The 20,904-nt window shown below is 36.4% G+C and overlaps 2 protein-coding genes across 9 annotated transcripts in view; one reads left to right on the top strand and one right to left on the bottom strand.

Moving 5' to 3' along the window:
• map1aa (microtubule-associated protein 1Aa) overlaps positions 1 to 4,368 on the top strand; it is a 31,459-nt gene extending 27,091 nt beyond the window's left edge. Inside the window, exons 6-8 of one of the 2 annotated variants that reach the window (XM_089129014.1) lie at positions 47 to 279; positions 1,195 to 1,391; positions 3,697 to 4,368. In XM_089129014.1, the coding sequence (XP_088985140.1) occupies positions 47 to 279; positions 1,195 to 1,350 (389 nt within the window). In that variant the 3' untranslated portion in view covers positions 1,351 to 1,391; positions 3,697 to 4,368. Of the gene's footprint in view, positions 1 to 46; positions 280 to 1,194; positions 1,470 to 3,696 lie in introns of those variants that run through there. The other variant, XM_089129021.1, reaches the window with a different exon arrangement.
• A 1,075-nt stretch (positions 4,369 to 5,443) lies between these two features.
• Positions 5,444 to 20,904, bottom strand: part of ppip5k1a (diphosphoinositol pentakisphosphate kinase 1a) — a 31,487-nt gene continuing 16,026 nt past the window's right edge. For 2 of the 7 annotated variants that reach the window (XM_039654348.2, XM_089128982.1), the window contains exons 22-32: positions 19,697 to 19,804; positions 19,422 to 19,535; positions 19,176 to 19,316; positions 18,932 to 19,025; positions 18,011 to 18,136; positions 17,667 to 17,696; positions 16,653 to 16,715; positions 12,585 to 12,764; positions 10,673 to 10,810; positions 10,429 to 10,542; positions 5,444 to 8,637 (exon numbers count right to left, since the gene is read on the bottom strand). In XM_039654348.2, coding sequence (XP_039510282.2) covers positions 8,045 to 8,637; positions 10,429 to 10,542; positions 10,673 to 10,810; positions 12,585 to 12,764; positions 16,653 to 16,715; positions 17,667 to 17,696; positions 18,011 to 18,136; positions 18,932 to 19,025; positions 19,176 to 19,316; positions 19,422 to 19,535; positions 19,697 to 19,804 — 1,701 coding nt within the window. In that variant the 3' untranslated portion in view covers positions 5,444 to 8,044. Of the gene's footprint in view, positions 8,638 to 10,428; positions 10,543 to 10,672; positions 10,811 to 12,537; positions 12,765 to 16,652; positions 16,716 to 17,666; positions 17,697 to 18,010; positions 18,137 to 18,931; positions 19,026 to 19,175; positions 19,317 to 19,421; positions 19,536 to 19,696; positions 19,805 to 20,904 lie in introns of those variants that run through there. The other 5 variants (XM_039654351.2, XM_039654349.2, XR_005618744.2 and 2 more) reach the window with 5 other exon arrangements.

Below are 20,904 nucleotides of genomic sequence, written 5' to 3'. Positions count from 1 at the left end.
TTTTGTTTGCTAACATTACACTGACACCATTGTTGTCTCTTAAAAGGTTCGAATTATGCAAAATTCAGTGCAGCTGTGCCCCCTGGTCCTCCTATCTATGTGGATCTGGCCTACATTCCCAACCACTGCAGTGCTAAAAATGTGGACCAGGAGTTTTTCAAACGTGTTCGCTCTGCATATTATGTAGTGAGTGGAAACGACTCCAGCAGTGGAGAACCGAGCCGTAGTGTACTAGACGCCTTGCTTGAGGGAAAGGCTCAGTGGGGATCCAATCTACAGGTATAATATTTGTTTATTGGTCTCTCAACATTGGAAGTTTGTAATTTGATTAATAATTTGATGGATATTCTATGGATTCTATGCTTATACAGTAAATGGGGGGGTCAATGAATGAAGCTAACTGTGCTAAATGCCCGTTCACACCAGGTTCGATAACGATAAAGATAACTATATATGCGTCCGATAACGGTCTTTTATAATGCGCTGCGGTTTCAAAGTAGTGAAAATGGATGACTGCTCCTGCTGCTTTACGTTACAAACAAATATCAAAAGAAAAACAGCCGCTTTTGGGTACACGATATCCTTAAAAGACGAGAGGAGTTGGGAGCGCATCTAAACAGTGAATCTAGCAAGTGTAGTATAATATCTAACAGTGGATTTAGCTGACAAAGTCAATGATGGGATAAAAACATCACCTAGTCAACACCTTTATGTATACAATGCCTTTTTCAATGCAACTTCAGCAATGTTATCAACTAGCGCTGGATTTTGTAACACTATGCTAAACTGCATAATATCTCATTGTGAATACTTCACCGTTTATTCCCAGGATACGACCGATTGCTTTCCATATATCCATCTTTTTAACGTATCCTTGAAAAGGCGGTTTGACTTGTCAAACAGTGGAGGATTTTTTTTTCTTTGTACCTCAACGATTAACTTCTCTGCAATGTCATCTGCCATTTTAAATTCGCGAGACCTTTAAATTAGAATGGATTCTGATTCTGAAAGTGATCCCAACGATATCGTTCCTCATATCTTTAGCGTTATAGCTGTGGTGTGAACTCTGTTATTCTTTAATATGGAGAACGATTTTTAGAATTATATCTTTATAGTTATCGTGCTTGGTGACGGGCCTTAATACTAATACTTTGCTATACTATTTCTCTTACTCTTTCACTGTACTTATTGTAGGTAACATTGATACCTACTCATGACACAGAAGTGACCCGTGAGTGGTATCAGCAGACCCATGAGAAGCAACAGGAGCTGAACATCATGGTCCTGGCCAGCAGCAGCACAGTTGTGATGCAGGACGAGTCATTCCCTGCCTGCAAAATAGAGTTCTAAATTCAGCATGGCTCCCTGGTTCGCATCTTTAATCTCAAATGGTCCGTTACAGCCTTGATTGTAGTTTACTCACTTTTTATTTTTAACTTCTCATGGTTTAAAACAGCACATGTTGTCTATTGCCCTAAAACCCAAACCTAAATTATCCTTTCCTGTGATGAGTTTAGTTACTGGAATTCAAGAGAACAAAAGGAAGACGTGCCTTCACTTTTCAGGGTGGCTTTTCCCTTTACGTTGTACAATACATATATACATAAGGTAATAGATTTCTTGCTGAAAATTCTTAACCCTTAGATTTTGGGCTAAACTTGTTTAAACTAGTTTTCATGGTTACATTCCCAGTCATAGTTTTATACTGAACAAGGTTACCAAACGAGTGTGATAAATACAAAAACAAAGTTGATATACTGTATAGCCTTGTTTACAATGATATTTAACTGAAGCACAAGTATACCTCTTTACTTATTTTTGAACAAAAGCACCAGAAAGTCACCAAATACTGCTTCTCAACCAGATTAGATACCCCTGTTTTCATCTTATTAGTTCATGTACACTTTATCATTTGCTTTTAGGCCCTGATTTATATATCATCCTCTTATAGCACAAACACTCACTCTACATGTAAAATTATCGTCTATTAATCAAGGTTTCCTACATTCAGATACCAATTGAGGCTACATAAATCAGCAGAGAGTTTAACAAATACCTGGGTGCTAGTATTTCACAAATAGGAATTTAGTTAACAAAAAACATGAAGAGGTTTAAAAATAAATAAATAAAAATGCATATGCTGGACATGTAGTTGTGCTGCAACTTATGTGGTTTTCACAAAATGACTTAACATTCCTGTCCTTGCTTTGAATTTGTATTGTAGAATGACAGCATCAGCAACATTAAATTAATAAATATTGCAACTAGATCGGGACAAAATTCTGTTTGTAAATGAATGCTGAAAAACAATTGAATAAAGAATAATGCTTAGACGGTAGGTTTATTGTCAGGACTAAACAACAGAGTGGAAGTTTTGGAGTCAAATCTTATTTTCTCATTAAATGATGTATAAAGTGTATGTTCACAGAGTTTATGATTATTTTTAGTGTTTATGACATTGAGAAGTATGTTCTATTCCTAATTTCGTCTGATTTTGAAGAAACTTCTTTAGCACCTTGTTATGATTTCCCCTTGAATTCTATTGGTTATAAAATGTATATAAGACAAAATTTCTTAATGTAAAGGAATAGGAAGAAAGGACGACTGAGAAAATGCAAGCCAAAGTTGCCGGCAATGGAAATGCATGGTATTCAATGAATACACTTATGTATGAACGTTTTTCCCATGTTTTTGCATAGGGTGATATGAAAGAAGTGAGCTACGGATACTGCACTTAAACCTATTCCAAAAATTTTATTGTATGTTTAAAGTTATTCAAAGCAGATTCTGGCTTTTATATGAGACATACACCTTTATCCTGACCGGTACTGCAAGAGCTGTTGTTTTCATTCCAATCAATAAATTATAGTGTAGTATCAAGATATAGGTGACATTTTGAAGTATAAAAGTAATTTCTTGATTCAAAGACGGGCAAGTTTACTGTAAACAGTGATCAGTTGACTTAACTTAAAAAAAGGTGACTAACTTGAGTAATTGAACAAATTACGTTATGTGAATTTGACAATTGAAGCAAATAATTTGAATGCAACAGGTATCGTATTTTTTTTTTTAAGTTAAGTCAACTGATCACTTTTTACCGTTTATTTTTTTTGACTTTCTGTTGTTCAGAATGAACAGCGATGGACAGAAATCATGCTGTCATAATACGCCCGCAGAATTGTTTTTCTTTGTGCATATTTAAATATGTAAGGTTTAAAAATATCTGATCACGTGACACTATGCTCGTGTCACAGAGCAGGATCAAATATGAAAGGAATAATGATCTTGTATCAATTACTGATGGATAGAAAACTCTGTTAAAGAACTGTATGCACTGCATGTATATTACCATGAGGTAACAGCCTGAACATGCATTTAAGTACTGCTATGCTTTTACTGTAGGTGCTTGGCTCAATTCATTCCTATATTAAAGAAAGAAGGTTGGAAGGGAAAACTTCCCTTTTTTTAAGGTCCATTTGGGTCAAATCTGTAATACTGTTCACAAGATTTTAGTTTTTACAATTCTGATTTACTTAGTCTCTCTTATTGGTCTATACGATTTGATTGTTGACCTTCATCATTGGAGAAAAGTCCATATTTACATCTAGACAAAATGGTTCAGCACACCCCTTTATATTTCTCTGAGAAATAATGTATGAGGATACACGGTTAATGCTTGCCTCTAATGTTTTTAAGGTGCTGTAACTTTTGAGCTGGTTATTTGGCTGTGACATGGTGAAACCCAGATGTGACCTCGCAGTACCACAGAAAACAAAACAAACACATACAAGTACCAGACTGCAGACTGCCAGATCAAGTGACTAGATCACCGATCACGTTTTATATTCAAGATTTGTAAGTGTCTTGTGTGATTTATTTATTTATTTTTGATTTTTTTTTTAAGATGACAACTGAAAAAGTTTGAAAAATAAAATAGTCGTGATGTGCTGTGCAAAACATCCCTTAGTTGCAATGTTGAGTTTGCCATCTCAGTAGAATCAAAACTGAAATATAGCATTCCATTGAGCCTAGCTGTTTAATGCATGTGATCTTAATTTCAAACTTGTATGTAATAGTTCTTAGTTATATCAAATAAAGTACTATTTTAAACATATTTAAATGATAATTGTACTGAAAGGCACATATAACCAAGCCGCGCTATCATTTCCAGCGTGCAGTGTTGTTAAGAAAATGTAGACTTGGATTTATTTTTCATTTTCCATGTTTTCATTTCGTTTGCTTTGATTTTTCTCTCTCTTTATGTGCAATACTCTGTATCTTTCTTTAAGCTCTCTAAATGAGTGTCTACAAATATGTTGTAGAAAGGTAAACCTGATAATCACTAATAAAATATGTTAATGGAAAATATCAACAAGTTTTTAGCCTTTCCTTGAGTCAGCGGTCAGAATCATGAATGTCTCCCATGGAAATTGAATGCGAGTATACTCTTTGGTAACACTTTATTTTCATTGAAATAACACTTTTATTTCAATAGTCCACTTTAGACAGTCTACTAACTTTAAGTAACTTTGCAACTAAAATATAACTTATAAATATAACTTAAATATAACCTATAACTTAATACTCATTAATACAGTATTAACTGTATTTTTTCTATGTACATTTCTGAAATGCACTTTCTGTAAAGCTGCTTTAAAACAATATGTATTGTGAAAAGCGCTATATAAATAAATTTGAATTGAATTGAGTTAGTTGACATGTAGTTGCAAAGTTAATTATAGTAGAATTTTTACTTTAGAATATTTTACTTTAGAATTAGAAAACTTTTTAGTAAAATAAATTAAAAGTACATATGTCAAACATTATGTAGTTTTATACAGAGTTATGTTAGTAAGATACTATTACAGTTTTAACCAATATTTTGAATTAGTTTTAGTAATTTTTATTACTTTTTTTTAAAGTATAGTTTTTGTTATTGTAGTGCATCAAGACCAAGTTAAACTAACTAATGTTTCCTTGGCAATTAATTGAAATAAACAATTTAAAGATTTTTAATACGCTATATTTTCTTTATTTCAGTTAATTACTTTTGGTACCACTTTATTTCGATAGTCCACTTTAGACATTCAACTAACTATAAGTAACTTTTCAACTACATGTCAACTAACTCTCATTAGAGTATTAGTAGATTGTCTGCTTAATATCTGCTAAAACTTTATTTTGTTGGTCCCCCAACAGACAATCAACTGACTATAAGTAACTTGGCGACTACAAGTCAACTTAATCTCCTAACCCAAGGCCTAACACCTAACCATAACCTAACAGTCTACTGACAGTCTACTAGCCTATAATTTACTAATAATCTAATGAGAGTTAATTGACATGTAGTTGAAAAGTTATTTATAATTAGTAGAACGTCTAAAGTGACTATTGAAATAAAGTGTAACCTTATTTTTTTTAGCGAGTTTGAGATAAAACACTGAATGATTAAATTGAGTCCTTTATTTCGATTTCAAGCCTGAAAAGACTCGTTTTGATTCATTTACAGCAGTAAACATCTTGAATAAAATGAAAGCAAAGAATGTTCTAGAATTTCTAGCACACTCACACAATTCGAGGGTTTGGGGATCAGCACACCGCAGCCTCTACCGAAAAGCGAGCTGAATTCACATGACGATGACATCACTGTCTGGGTCACATGCCTATTATCTCTTCCTCCCCTCCATGTCTGTTTCTGAGAGAAAGGCATGGAAATGAACAACAACCTTGTGTTAAAGAAAACAGAAAGCAGTGCTTGGCACAGCAGCGGGAAATGCCAACAATGCCCTACTTTTCAGAGATCCTAATCATATGGAAATAAATACATTTTGGATTCTGTTTGGTGGTGAGACTTGAATTCACTTAATGTGTGATATATAAAGATTATTCACTATGCCTCGTTGAAGATGTGTTTTGGCTCCAGGTGGTGAAGGATAAGAACCTCGCTGTCATGCCAACGAGTTATGAGGACGAATAACGGTTAGAGATAATGATGCTTATACAAGTGTACACCTGTTGAGACAGTAAATTAAGCATTGAAAATATGTAATGCCAGACCTTAGTGAGGAAAATTTACATTTTTTGAGGGTTCAAGTGAAATAAGGTCCTCTTGTTAAATACGGAGAAACCTGGTGCTTGATTTTTATATCTAATCAGTGCAGTTCACACATAACAAGTTACAAAGAGACAATTGTTTTCTGTAGACAATGCCATTTTTATTTGAAACACTAAATCAAAGTGGCATTTAATACTACAGCACAGACGGCATACAGCACCAACAGTACGACACGTTTGAGTTTTAATATGTCAGTGATTATAGAAACAGTTGTAAGTGGGTTCAGTGTGCTTCGCTGTTATCTGACCCGAGTGGGATAATTCACAGACACTGCTGGAGGTTGGAAGTGAAATGCTCGTCTCTAGATTCTAGAGGTCTTGCAAGCTCAGTGGTCCTACGTCAGAGAGAGCAAGTTACTTTTACATACACATTCTGCATGCTCAGTAAACAACATCCACTATCAAAACCAAAAGAAAAACAGTACAGTATATGCTTCTGAAAAGAAGCATCTTTCTCTCTCTCTCTCTCCCTTTTTTGTGTGTGTCATGGTAATCTCAGTACACGATCTCAAAGGGTCACGGTACAAAAAAGCATTTCATTTGTCAAAAAGGTGAAGCGAGAGAAACGTAGTTGAAATGAAGACCACTATTTCATTATTCGAAACCGTGAGAGCACTGTATGTTTTACAAAAATAAAAACTAAAATATATATAAAAACGAGACTTTCTCATTTGCAGTTTCATTGTTAAAAGTAAGCTGCGTATTAGTCAATAAATATATATATATATATATATAGACTAAATATATATGTATTTTATAATGATTTAATAAATTATGACAGTGGTATAGCAAGCTTTGGCAAACAGTAATAAAATGGTAGCGTTAATTTAAAGGAATAGTTCACTAAAAAAATAATAATAATAACATGGTGTCATCATTTTCTCACTCTCATGTTCCAATCCTCAGAACACAAATTAAGGTATTTTTAATTAAACTTGAGATATCTCCCTTCATTGAAAGTAAATTTCACTTCTTATAAATATTGGCAAGTATTCTAAAAACACATGATTTCTTTTATGTAATGAACAGACTGAATTTAGGCTTTTGTTTACATTAACATTAACATTGAGTAATACATACCGTACTCAATATGTATTGAAATATGGAAAATGAAAGCTCAAACGTGCTTGAACCAACGATATTTCACTAAAATACAGCTTGAGCTTCCGTTTAACATATTTGATGTGCTCTATGTATGCGTGTTGATCAATGTTTATGTGTGAATAAATGCCTAAACGAAATCTGTTCATCATATAAAGTGATCGTGTTTCATCAGAAGACTTGATTCACTCGATTCATTCATATGGATTACTTTTAAAACATCTTTATGACCTTTTTAAGGCATCAAAGTTTCCAATGGAGAGCCAGAAACTTGGAGTCAAGGGCCAGTCTTATGGTTTTAGAACGAAACGATAATTTTTGGGTGAACTATCCCTTTTTTATGCATTTAGCTGTGTAAGTTCATTATTCAAAAGCTTGACTAAGTACTTTAGCAAACACAAACTAGTATCAAATATCACGTCCCTTTGAAAAAATATCTTCCAGACCAGCTAATGAAGAAACAAAAATGCAGTCGTTTGGAGACGAGGAAGATAATATGTGCACATAAAAACGTTTCAGTGCGTCTAACAGCTTATGTTTGCTCACTGGCCATAGGACTAGAGTGATGCTTTACGCGGGAAGCATCTCTGAATAACACTACAGAATTAAACACAAGGACAGTTTATCAAGATTTTGTAACAGGAGCATTTGATCTTCAAGTTCGAAAGGTGACAATCGCAGGGATTGTCACCTTCGTCCATTTATTCCCTTAAATTACATAGGGGAATCCCACTTTGACTTGCTTGGGACTTTATGAAGGTCTGAGGCACTACAGCGAGAGCATGCTGGGATGAGACGAAGGACGCATGTATATGGGGGAGCGTTTCCTTCACGGCTCAGGCACATGTGGAGCTCCCACCTCCAGTGGCGTCCCAGGGTGTGGCAGGGTCTCCGGGCTCCCCCCCCAAACATCAACCGTTTCCTGTGTATCAAAGAACTCATCCGGCTCGTCGGGCGTGAGCGGGGTCTGGGCGCTGGAGCCGGCCTCTGAGCTGCTCTCTCTGAGCTCCAGAAGCACAGGCAGGGAGCCGGGCATCCCGCAAGAGGACTCCGTCAGCGGCGAACCGTCTGCCAAGAGAGAGCAGGGAGGAGTGAGCTCCGCAGGGGCCGGATTTGACACTTCATCACGGCAGGGGCTCTCTGTCAGACACTGGCCAGCAGAGTCTGTGCCGTCCACTTCTATTTCACTGGGTTTCTCCGGGATGGGAGATGGTATGGAGAGGAGGGGGTCTTCAGAGGGGAGGCTGGTTTCGGACATGGAAGACACACAGTGGCTGTTGTTGTGAGGGGTCGGGTGGATCTCCTCGCTGCTCTGCGGGGTGAGCGTGATCTTCTCACTGAAGCTGAAGCGAGGAGATGTGTCAGCCGTGGTGGGAGACGAGGGGCCGGCGCTCGACACTGTACTTGAGGGACCACTGCTGTCTGCATGGAGAAACAAACACACACAGGCGCCATGTGTCTCTCATGCACATGTGTTTGTGTAAAAAATGACTTCAGATGATAGTTGATTTACTATGTGTTAATTATAGAGCTGTCAAAATAAAAGTTTGTGTTTACATAATATATGTGGGTGCGCTGTGTATAATTATTTTGTATATATATAAATACACACACACATGCTTGTATATTTAAGAAAAAAATATTATTTATATGTAAAATATTTATATTTATAATATAAATTATACATAAATCTATATACAGTATATACATGAAAATATTTCTTAAATAAAGACAAGCATGTGTGTGTGTATATATATATATATATATACAAAATAATTATACACAGTGCACCCACATATATTATGTAAACACAGACTTTTATTTTGACAGCTCTATAATTAACACATAGTAAATCAACTATCATCTGAAGTCATTTTTTACACAGTGTTAATTATAGAGCTGTCAAAATAAAAGTATGTGTTTACATAAAATATGTGGGTGCACTGTGTATAATTATTATATATATATATATATATATATATATATATATATATATATACACACACACATACTTATATACGTATATATTTAAGAAATATTTTCATGTATATACTGTATATAGATTTATGTATAATTTATATTATAAATATAAATATTTTACATATAAATAATATTTTTTTCTTAAATATAGAAGCGTGTGTATTTATATATATATACAAAATAATTATACACAGCGCACCCACATATATTATGTAAACACAAACTTTTATTTTGGATGCGATTAATCGCGATTAATCGTTTGACAGCCCAAGTTAATTAAATAGATTTTTATTTTAAATGCATCAAGAAAAATCCAGTAACTTTATTCTACTTTGACATGTTTTTTTTTGTTGTTTTTTTTACCAATTCTATCATCAAGAGGATGCCTTTTTTGCCTGCTCAAGCCCTGTTTTCACTACTCATTGATGCATTTGCAAAATATCTTCTAAAATATCTATCTTTATTCTTTCTATTTTTTTGGATTTTAGTAGTCATAATGTATTATTAAGAAAAATCGGTACTGTTACCATGACTTTGTTTAGTAAAGAACTGATCATTAAAAAGTGTATATTTGTAGAAATCAACAGTAAATCCTTACTCTAAAAAGCAAAGTCGTGAGCTTGAGGCTGTCGTGTACTGCTAATCCTGTTAGCTTGCATAATTATATCCCAACATACATGAAAATGTATGAATTTAGCTTGCAATGTGTTACATAAGTTGGATGGAGTAGATGTTTAAATGTTAAAGCTACACTGTGTGATTTTTAAAAAGGTATATGATCATCCAGTGAATATTAGTTTCTGTTCCACTCAATTCTGATTTCGTTTTAACTCCTACGGTGGCCAATGTTGTCCAAGATTAACATGGCTTCCAGTTCGACCTCATCCATGAGTGTTAACTGAAACGTAAATGCGATAGGCGAAGCTTGAATTAACGGGTATGTCCCTCTTTGGCTAATGTACTTTCGAGATGGAGGGGCAACATGGCGACCGACATTAGAACCCCTTACCCGTATGTATTTTCAATGGCATATTATACACTCACGAGAATACTTTATTACTTGAACGAAGTAAATGTACATTAATGAGCACATATATTTTTGAAAGAACTAAGTGTTTTTAGCTAAGAATAAAATAAAAGAGTTACACAGTGTAGCTTTAACAAATATCATTGTTCCATGCCGAGTACTTAGAGTATTCCCCATGTGAATTAGCTTAGGGTAGCAGTACTTACACCAGGGCGGCCGATCAGAGCGCTGGCGCATTGAAACAGAGGAGCAGAGCACTCTGTGAGGCATGTAAGATTCCCCTGTGGGGTGATTCTGGGAGTCAAACATGCCTGAGAAAGCTACACAAGTGGAGACAAGCACACACAGTTACAGTATCAAAAAGAATTTGAGAGTGACCTAAACGTATGCCATGTTAGTCATTTCCTGGGTTAGTTAAGTCCATGGAAAGAGTGGTGTTATGGGCATCACCTCTGGTTGTCCTGGTGTGGGAATCTCCTGCATTCTCACACACGGCGGTCAGGAACTCGTTGACTTGTTTTAGAGAGAGCGAATTGTGGAGGGTCTCGAGGGGGTAGATGGAGGGCACCATGGAGCAGCCTTCAAAACCTACAGATGAGAGAAAACAGTCCTCTATTCAGACATCAGTGTACACCTAAGAAAAACTCAAGTATCTGTAAACCACTGAACCAATGACAAGTCATTTAATCTACTGCCAAACCCTTGTTAGTGACAGAACTACAAACAGAGTCGCAGGCGGGAAACATTCAGACACACATGCACACAAACAAACCCACCTCATCTTACCATTCATTCAAGACTTGTCACATACAGTATTACACAGGAAATCTAAATCTACATTCAAAAATGAAGACTAATAATACACAATTAGGTAGCGATGTAGCTACACACACACACACACACACACACACACAACTTCAAGTAAAACAAAAAGGTTCCATTGTTAATGAATTGTTAGTCTCTATGCACTTCTTTTAGTTGGAAAAACCAAACTCTTAATGTAGATGAAAGCAACACACGTAAATTAGGAGGGAGCTGGCAGAGACGGGAATAAAAACAGGAATGGATGTCAGAACTGCAGATCATCATGTAAACAGTGCATGACTTTCTAAAAGGAGACATGTATTTCATGTCAAAACATCACTTCTATTACTTATGAAAATGGAGAATGTAAACAAAAAACAAGGAAAGAGTATGATTATGTATGAAGTAGTGATTTAAATAGAGTATAATACATTAAAAATTTGGAAAATAATAACTCACAATTGGAACAGGAAGTTACAATATTCCGTTTTGCCCCTATCATGCAAGTCAGTCACTGTAACTGTTACTTTGATACGTCAGAGAGCCGATGCGACTGTAAGCGGACACAGTTGCAATCAGATGCCACTGGCATGCGTCTGCCACACACAACACACCCCAGCAAACAGCAGCGAGATCACTCCTAATGCTTCTCCATCGTCTTCTCTGAACAACGCCGAATTCAACATTCAAAACTTGTTTCAAACTGTTCTGTCCTCTTTCTAAACACTGGTCTGAATAGCTCACAAGAGTACAAGCACAGACCTTCTTAAGGGCTAATTTATTTGATAAATCCAACTGGGTGCATTACAAATAATTAAAAAAAATTGGGGGTGGAGGGTAATTTGATAAAAAGAAAAATCTGAAATATCACCTACACATTGGTGGGGAAAAAAATCGTGCATGTTATTTAGTTCCCTTTCATTACACAACCATTTAAAAGTTTGGGGTCAGTAAGATTTTTGAATGTACTGTATCTGAAAGACATCTCTTGCTTAATATGGCTCCATTTATTTGATCAAAAATAAATAAAAACAGTAATATTATGACTTGTAATTACCATTTAAATACCTGTTGTAAAGCTGAATTTTCAGCAGCCATTACTCAATCATCTTTAATGAATAGGGAAAAAATTGCATTTGTTTTTAATTGGAAACATTTTGTAACAACGTCTTCACCGCCATGTTTGATCAATTTAATGTGTCCTTGCTGAATAAATGTATTAATTACTTATAATAAAATAATAAAATATTACTGACCCCAAATGTTTGAGCGGTAGTATGTTTTAACAAGAAAACAGGGTAGCAAATTTAACAATTTTACATTAAGCACCCGATTAAATCACAATATTTTTTCATTTTATTTTCCTGACAGCCCTAAAAAGAGATTCACAATCTACATAAACTTCACTAAGTTAAAAAAAAACAAGAGCTGCGTCACTGCAAGCTGCTTTTCCCAATAACACAAGCATGCTTCAAACAGCAGAGGCGCTAGAGCAAAGCTGAGGCCATTACTGCAGTCACGGCACAGCAGGGCACGGAACGACCTCCGCAGGGCTGACCGTAGAGGTACTCTAGTGGGTCCTGGCCAGAGATTAACCAGTTGCGGAAGAGGCGGAGATGGTAGGAGCATTGATGGAGGTGGTGGGCAAAAGCACTGTCCAAACAGAACGGGTGGCCAATATTGGGGTCGTTGGAAAAGCGCCTCAGCAGCTGGGCTACCTGATGCTCTTCCAGGGGTTCTGAGGAAGAAGAGGCAAAGCAGGGAAGAGAAGAGTGGGAAGTAGGGGTTGGAAAGCAGACGGGTGAGGGCATAGGGTCCTCGTGGGTACAGAGATCACCGTTTCATTACTCAGCATGCTATCAGAAAAACTCCCCACAATAGGTCTGACAGCGTTTCATACACACTTCTCCACATTTAAACACAGCTAAACAAGGGCCTTGAGCAACTGGTCACCAGCAGGTAATCCCAAGCAAACACACAGCAGCACTTAAGTCCATTGTAGTCCACCGCCTTCATCCACAAACAATGATGTACAGTTCTATGCACAGAGAGTGCAAAGGAAACAGAGAGTCAACATTCATCGCTTAAGGCACAAGACCACAAGGGATTCAAGGAACAACTCACTAAGCTATACACAGACATGGACTACATTCCCACACTGACATCTAGAACTTCTAAACGGATCTACTTTTCCTCACACTGTGAGTTCTTCAGCATGCACATGGACACGATTAACTCAATCGCCCTGACTGGATTAAAGCTGCACAGTCAGTGGGATAAAGATCCATCATTACCTGAGCCAGACCACCATAGAGGTGGTTTAACCGCCACGGCAGAAGCGTCATCCTGTGTGCCTGAAGTGAACACAGTGCTCAGTGGAGTCAAACATCACAGCCCGACTAGACTACTACACCATGAGAAGGTCACATATACACAAAAACTTTGTGGTCAGTAAGATTTGTTTTTTTTTTAAAGAAAATAATACTTTTATTCAGCAAGGATGCATTAAATTGACCGAAAAGTGACAGTAAAGACATTTATAATATCAGAAAAGAGTAAGACTTCTGTTTATTTTGAACAAAAATAGTATGCCGCACATCTGTTTTCAACACTAATAATAAACATGTCTTTGGCAGAAAATCAGCATATTAGAATGATTTCTGAATGATCATGTGACACTGAAGACTGTGAACAAGTACCAAAGGAACATATTACATTATAAAATACATTAAAATAGAAAATAGTTATTTCAAATATTACAGTTTTTACTGTATTTTGATACCTCTTAGAGCCTTGATGACTCCTTTTAGAATTATTAAAAATTTCTTACTGACCCCAAATGTTTTGTGTTAGTTTAAACGCCATTTTTATGCACCTTTAACACAGGTTGTTGGTAATGTTCCTGATGGCAACTAATATCTAGTAGGATCTATTCTATTTGAATATTTGATTATTTAAAAATTGTAATTACTAGAGCCAGACCGATATATCGGCCGGACGATATTATCGGCCGATATTAGGCATTTTCCATAATATCGGTTTCGGCAGTCATAATGGCCGATAAATGAATATTTAAAAAATAAAATAAAACGGACGAAACACGCTTCAATGATCTCTCCCTGGTCTGTTATATTGAAAATGTATGTTTTACAACTTGCAGTATGATGTTATCTATTGCTAAATTATGGCTCATCACTATGGCTCATCATTAGACTAGCTAACCACAAAGCAAGCTAATGTCACTATCATCAGTGGAAGACCGCTAACGTTAATGAGCTTGGAAACCACAATTAATTTTTTCTACCTAAATAAAGTAATGATTACTGTATTTATAACTAGCATATCTCTAGTTACAGTCCCTGCATTGTAAAATGTAAGTTAGACTTGCCAGGAGTGAACATTTAAACATAGAGAAAAAGTATCAAATGTATCTTGTGGAGAAAAGTTAGCTTTTCTTTTACACGTGTGTGAAATCCAAAAATATTTAATAAAAAAAAAATATATATATATGGCCGATATATCGGAATATCGGATTTTAAAACCCAAAAATATTTGTATCGGTCTTCAAAATCCTTTATCGGTCGGGCTCTAGTAATTACTACTTATTTAAATAATTTAAAAATATTAAGAAAATGATTTCGTTTTAACAGTTTTGTAGTAAATGTTATTAATGAATGCAGTTTATAAAGAATCCTTTTACAAACCAATGAAAAAAAATCAGGCTCAGCGGCTTGAATGCATATTGAGGTTCATGTCATTTGTCATTAGATAACCAATTGTCCAAACACAAACACACATTTGTTCATAGTGTGCATTTTCTAATAACTTCAGTTGTTTTTATAGTAAATCAGTAAATTATATTTGCTACACCCAAACACAACTTGGCCTTTATGGATTTTAATTAAAATATTATACAATATCTTCATTAAGCCGTTTCATCATGTGCACCATTGGGAGGGGCCCAAAATGTAGAAGATTGCAGGTTTAACTATACTTGTGGTGACAGTTGATACCCACCTGACCCACATTTACACACTTACCGGGAAAACACAAAAGGATAATAATTAGGCTGAATGAATTTAATTTGTTTAAATTAAAGTGGGTGCACTCGTTTCAGAGACGTGAAGGCAAGCGAGTATTTCTTATTAACTACACAGACATAATTAGTTTGGAGAAAAGGCTACTATGTGAAAGGCTTCGAGAGCTGCATGGCTGGGAATGTGTGGTGGGTAGAGTGTGTGGGATCTGGCAGGGAATGGGATAGTGTAGGTGGATCAGGGACCATCTTAAGCTTTGCATGAGATGTACTGAACACATACAGGACTGTGTCCAAATATAACACACTGCGGTAATTCACATCAGTTCTCTTTTGCATTGTTCTTGACCTTTGTTATCACCTCTATTCAGGTTTGTTTATGCTAGACAACAACTCCGGACATCCTTTTGATCACAACATATGGAAGACGATTCTTTTCCAGAGAGAGAAATACACTGATATCATCTAAACCAACATAACATCAACATGCAGATTATGCACAGCACATGTGTCTATAAATTAAGTGTTGAGAACCACAAATAACACTGGCTAGGAGTTCATCTGCAAGTATGGTAGATTATTTTACTCTCATTTCAATTTGAAAGAAATGCTAGTCGTTTTTAGCATTTCCAAATACAATGGCCTCTTTTTCTGTAGACAGGACTGTAGATTTTAAGCTGCCTCCAATGAAGAATCAGTGGAAAACAGGGTAAAATACTCCTTTGCTTCATAACTCAACACTCACAACATTTAACATAATTACAGTGCACAACCACATTGAATTTAAATAAAAAAGAGAGAAGTATCAAGTGAACCACTTCCCAGTGAACAATCCCTGTCTGCTATTAAAACCTGTCAAAACAGTGAAAAACACCGTTCATTGATACGAGAGCTAACAGGGGAAAGGTTTAATCACCGGCGTACTGTCCAGTAGTGGCTCGGATTCATTATCTTGAACAAATATTCATAATTGTGCACTTGGAAAAAAAAAAAACATCACCACCTTAGTATCTCAGTATTTTTGTTATTATTTTCATAGAAATGATCACAATCCAAATTCAATTACTTTACAACATTGTACAAAATATTTTAACTTGATTTCAAAGAATATATATTCTCATTTTATTTTTCTCATCGTTTTTTAATAACTTCATTCAATATATTCTCTCTGATTCATTATGTTTGAACAGCAATGTAAGTAAGTTTGATTCCCAAATGTAAAACAAGACAAAAATACTGATATAAGAAGATGATGATATTTTTTTGCAGCGTACTACACTCACCGCCCCACAGACAAGCACAGGAAACACAAACACGTGCTTAAACTCATCCACACAAACAGTCAATCATAAACTGATTAACATCGAGTCACTGGGTGAGAGTGAGAGTAGTCTGCAGGAGGTTAGCGAAAGTGGTGTGTATGTGGAAAGGGTAAGAGGCTGATTGAATGTTTAAAAAGATGGCAGGAATCACGTGAAAGAAAACAAAACCAACATAAATTTCCGAAAAGAAAATAGCTTTCCATTGGCATGCAAAACAAAGGGAGGTGGAGGAAAAAGTGGAAATATACTTGAAGAGAAGCAGACGTACCATTAGTCGGATGCTTTGCAAACGACACAGAAAATCGCTTTACTGCCGGCATAGACAACAACTCTGAGGAAATAAAAAAGGTCACTAGTTACCATTTTTACAGTACACCTGTATAGGATGGGGATGGTGTTACAGAGCTGAAGGTGTGAGACTGTCAAGGATAGTAGTAGGGTGAGGAGTGTAGTAGGGCTGGGCTTCTACTGTGACTAGAGCAGGATACAGACTGGGACAGGAAGCAGGAAGAGCAGCGTTTAGTAGCGTTTAGTGTTTTAGCTAAAGAGTGAGAATGTTTCATATTACGAGGAAGATGTTAATCTCACAGATAGGTTCACTGAGTCTGTTCCTATTTAAGTAAAAAAAAAAGGAGAAAGTGAAAATGACAATAAGACGACAGATCATTATCTGCTTAAATGTCTTCACACAGAGTGGATCTATTTATAACGCTTTAGCTATAGTAATATTTTGGGCTTGTCACTTTATGGGCACTTCTCTACTGTAAATACAGATGCCATCTTATCAGATGTCATCTCTCAGAACAAACAAAATGGTGGACAGAAGCATGAAAAGCTTGAGACGGTCAGATCAACCCCTCACCTATGTAATTTACGAGCGTGTAGCGTAACAGCAATGCCTTCACAGGACACAACCACACACAACAGTGAAGACAAAGAAACTGGGGAATGACCAGCCAGTCCTAGAGACCAGCCAGAGGTTAGGATAAATGAAAAGGCTCATGTATACGATAGTAACAATGAGAGAATAAAGTTAGAACTGCAAAACGGCAGTAAAGAAAACAGGACAGGAAATGGGAACTGAAACGGGGGGGAACGCCAAACAGTGTGACACTGACACCTTGTGGACAAAGTGTTTCACCAGGAGAGTAAAAAAACTGAACATTCTGGAAAGAAGCGGTGTGTAAGAGCACTCCAAAGAGCACTGAATCATTTATCAAATTTACTAATAATTTCAACACCAATTTAATGGGTTTGCCGTTTACTAAATCTACATTCTTACCATGTTTTTGCTTCAAACTTTTTTGGATTCCTGCAGCGGTACATAAAAATATGGGCTTCCATTTAAACGAGGTCAAAAATAAAACACTGCTCACAAAATATGATATATGACAAGAAACAAAGACAATTTCAGAACGACATTAAATGACACAGCAGACTCCACACATTCAAGACCATGAACATGAACCAGATCTGAATGACAGCGAGGTGCGTGAAACACCATCAGGACCTGATGTAACAAAGAGTTCTCAATCCTAAACTTTACAGGAAGTGCCCTTTACCTAGAGTTCCTGCATTGTAAACTCTTTTATTATCTCTGTGAGAGAAGGTGGACTGAGCACATACCGTCTTTATAGGTCAAACTGCCTGAGGAGAATTTTTTGCGGTGTGTGCGTGCGTAGTCCTGAAGGTTAGGGGCACTAGAGGAGCCCCCCAGGACGGTGGTGCTGAAGAGACCAGCGCACTGAGAGCCTGCAGAGGGGGTTAGACCATGGAATTAGTGTGCACACCAACCACATGCACTTATTAATCAAAACACAGCAGTTACTGCAGAGGGAGCGAGAGGACTATAAAATCATAATATATGACGCATGCCAAAACCATTACGGTTTGGCGAACATCAATGACAGGCTAGTAGAGCGAAATCTAAATGAACAAAAGACAGAAGCAATGTTCTGGTCAGGGAAATTTTCATGGAAATATATACATTACATCTATTAGGAGCAATTATGAACACAAAAAAACCCTTAGCAAATTAGCAGACAAGTATGATATTAGTGAACATTAGCGTTCACGTGTCATTAATAGTAGATTACACAAATTAACCTTGTGTCTACAAATAGTTAGGTATGAAATATGTCAGACATGCAAAAATATGTTTTTACCATGCAAAATTTTACACTTTTAGAATTGCAGCAAATTCAAGGCACCTTCTTTCATAGGTGTAGAAAAAGCCAACTAAACAGTCATCACAGATTACAGCACTAAATAAAGCACTAATTTTTAAATAGGCTAAAGCAAAATACAGAATAATTGCTGAAAAATGTCTAAAAATGAACAGCATCATCCCAACATCATGCAACAAACTCTGTCTCTGTCTGGATCCACCAATTTCCTATGTAACGTCTATGCAAGTGGTCAGCAAATGGCTTTTACACCGGAAATAACATGCAATATAATAGTGTTGCCTTGGATTGAGAGGGTGTGTTCCTGTCAGGAAGAAGAGAGAAACAGCAGTTGTTTGAGGGACAGACACATGATACCAACCTAATCCGCTCTGCTTCATCTCTGGAGACTGACGTGAGCAGGAGGGGAAGAGGCGATAGCTGCCCCCTTTAGAGGATGAACTTTCCGATAGGACCTGTGCACACAGACACAAATAGAACTGTTGAATTATGGTACATAAAACCCAGCCTGATTCAGTCAATTTGACGACATAGAAGTATTTTACAAAGCACACTGTACAATGATTGGCATAGTAGGTGGTTGAGTGTGATGGCGGCAGTGATACCTCCATGGAGCCAGTCTTGCGATTCCGGATCAGAGGGGATTTCCTCTGGGTGCTGATGGCCTCCGAAAGGGGCAAGGCACGGTCGTGCTCATCTCGGGCAAGATTTTCCAAACTACCAGGGTCTGTTTGCTTTTGGTCATTCTATGTCAACACACACAAACACAGATATGGAAAATTCAAAAAAGAAACAACAACCTAATCCAATGCATAATGAAAAAAAAATGTAACAAATGAAAGTCCGTATACTTCAGCAGAGGCTGGACGGAACCCAAATCCCATTGGAGCGCTCTCCTCCTCAGATACTTTGACCCCAGGGCTGAAATGCAGTTCCACATGGAAGCGCTCTTCAGAGGATGGGTCCTGAGTTAACCACATCACAACTGTCACATTTCTTTGAAGAACTCTTTTGAGACTACACAGCCCCCACTCAAACAAAACATTGGACAGCTCAGTTATGACAGTTCACTTATGTTTATTCTGTACCTCAGTTGAGTAGAACAGACAGTGAGAGCAGGATGTACCTTGTTGTTGTCTTCGTAGAGCATAATGACGATCTGGGTCATGTAGTTGAGCTCAGGCACTGCACTTAGATAATCCATGGCTCTCTTCCACTGCTGGTCCTTCTCCTCCTGAAACAGCAAATGTATGCTTTAACAGTTAACTGAAACCACAATCAAAGGTTCTCAAAAAAGTGTTGCTGTTCTCTCTTATCGTTCTGCATTTGTACTTTTGCTGTAGCTTTTGTACAATTTTACCCTTGTGAAATAAGTAGCATACTTAATTTTTGTTTTACTTAACTGCGAAAATAATATACTTTAAAATAGATTTAAGTGCAAACTGAATGTAATGTTTTCAGATGCTTAAGTTGTTGACTGCAATTAAGTGAAAATGGATACTAGTTTAAATTTAGCTTTAAATGCATTTTTTGGCACACTAAGAACTTTAGGACTTCAAAAAAATCTTTACAGGTAATTTCATAATTACTTCTATTGTCTTTGATACATGGTTAAAGTCTCCTGCTAAATGTACCAACAATCATTTATGATAAATTCACCTTTATTTATATAGCGCATTTTAAAATACAGATTGTTTCAAAGTACCCTAACAGGGATAAACAGGAAAATAATGATAAAATTATGCAAACAGAGTTAAATTCGGCCGTAAAGCAGCTCTAAAAAGAAAACAGTGTCATTGTTCAGCTGAGTTCAGTGTTAATTCAGTTCTGTTCATTAACTGTAAAGATTATCAAATATGAAACGAGTTGAACTCAGCTATAAAGCAGTTCTATTAAAAACAGTGGTGTCATCGTCCAGGTCTTGCCATTAAAATATTTGTAGCCAATTAAAATTAGAGGCAATCACCGCATTTTTATCATGATACAAAGAAAGATGCTACACGCATGTAGCATGAACATTTGTTTTTTATTTTGATTAGATACAATCTAATTATCAAGTTTTAAAGCAAAAACAGAACGGTCTGACTTTGATTGTATAACGTCTTAGTAAATGTTGAAATTAAGATGAACTAACATTAATAAATTCTGAAGAAGTATTGTTCATTATTAGTTAATGTTAACTAAGGTAGTTAACTAATGTTAACTAATGAACCTTATTGTAAAGTGTTACCTGTGCACTTTTTACACGTGTTAGGCATAGTCATGAAGGACAGTAGACAGGACAGCTTACGTGTGCACCACTTCGATTCTCTATTTTCCTCGTCATTTCTCTTT

This window comes from Pimephales promelas, chromosome 1 (assembly GCF_988280905.1).
Source record: "Pimephales promelas chromosome 1, fPimPro1.hap1.1, whole genome shotgun sequence".
Lineage (NCBI taxonomy): Eukaryota > Metazoa > Chordata > Actinopteri > Cypriniformes > Leuciscidae > Pimephales > Pimephales promelas.
The sequence above is the reverse complement of the archived record's forward strand: the minus strand, read 5'-3'. Positions and strand labels throughout refer to the sequence as shown.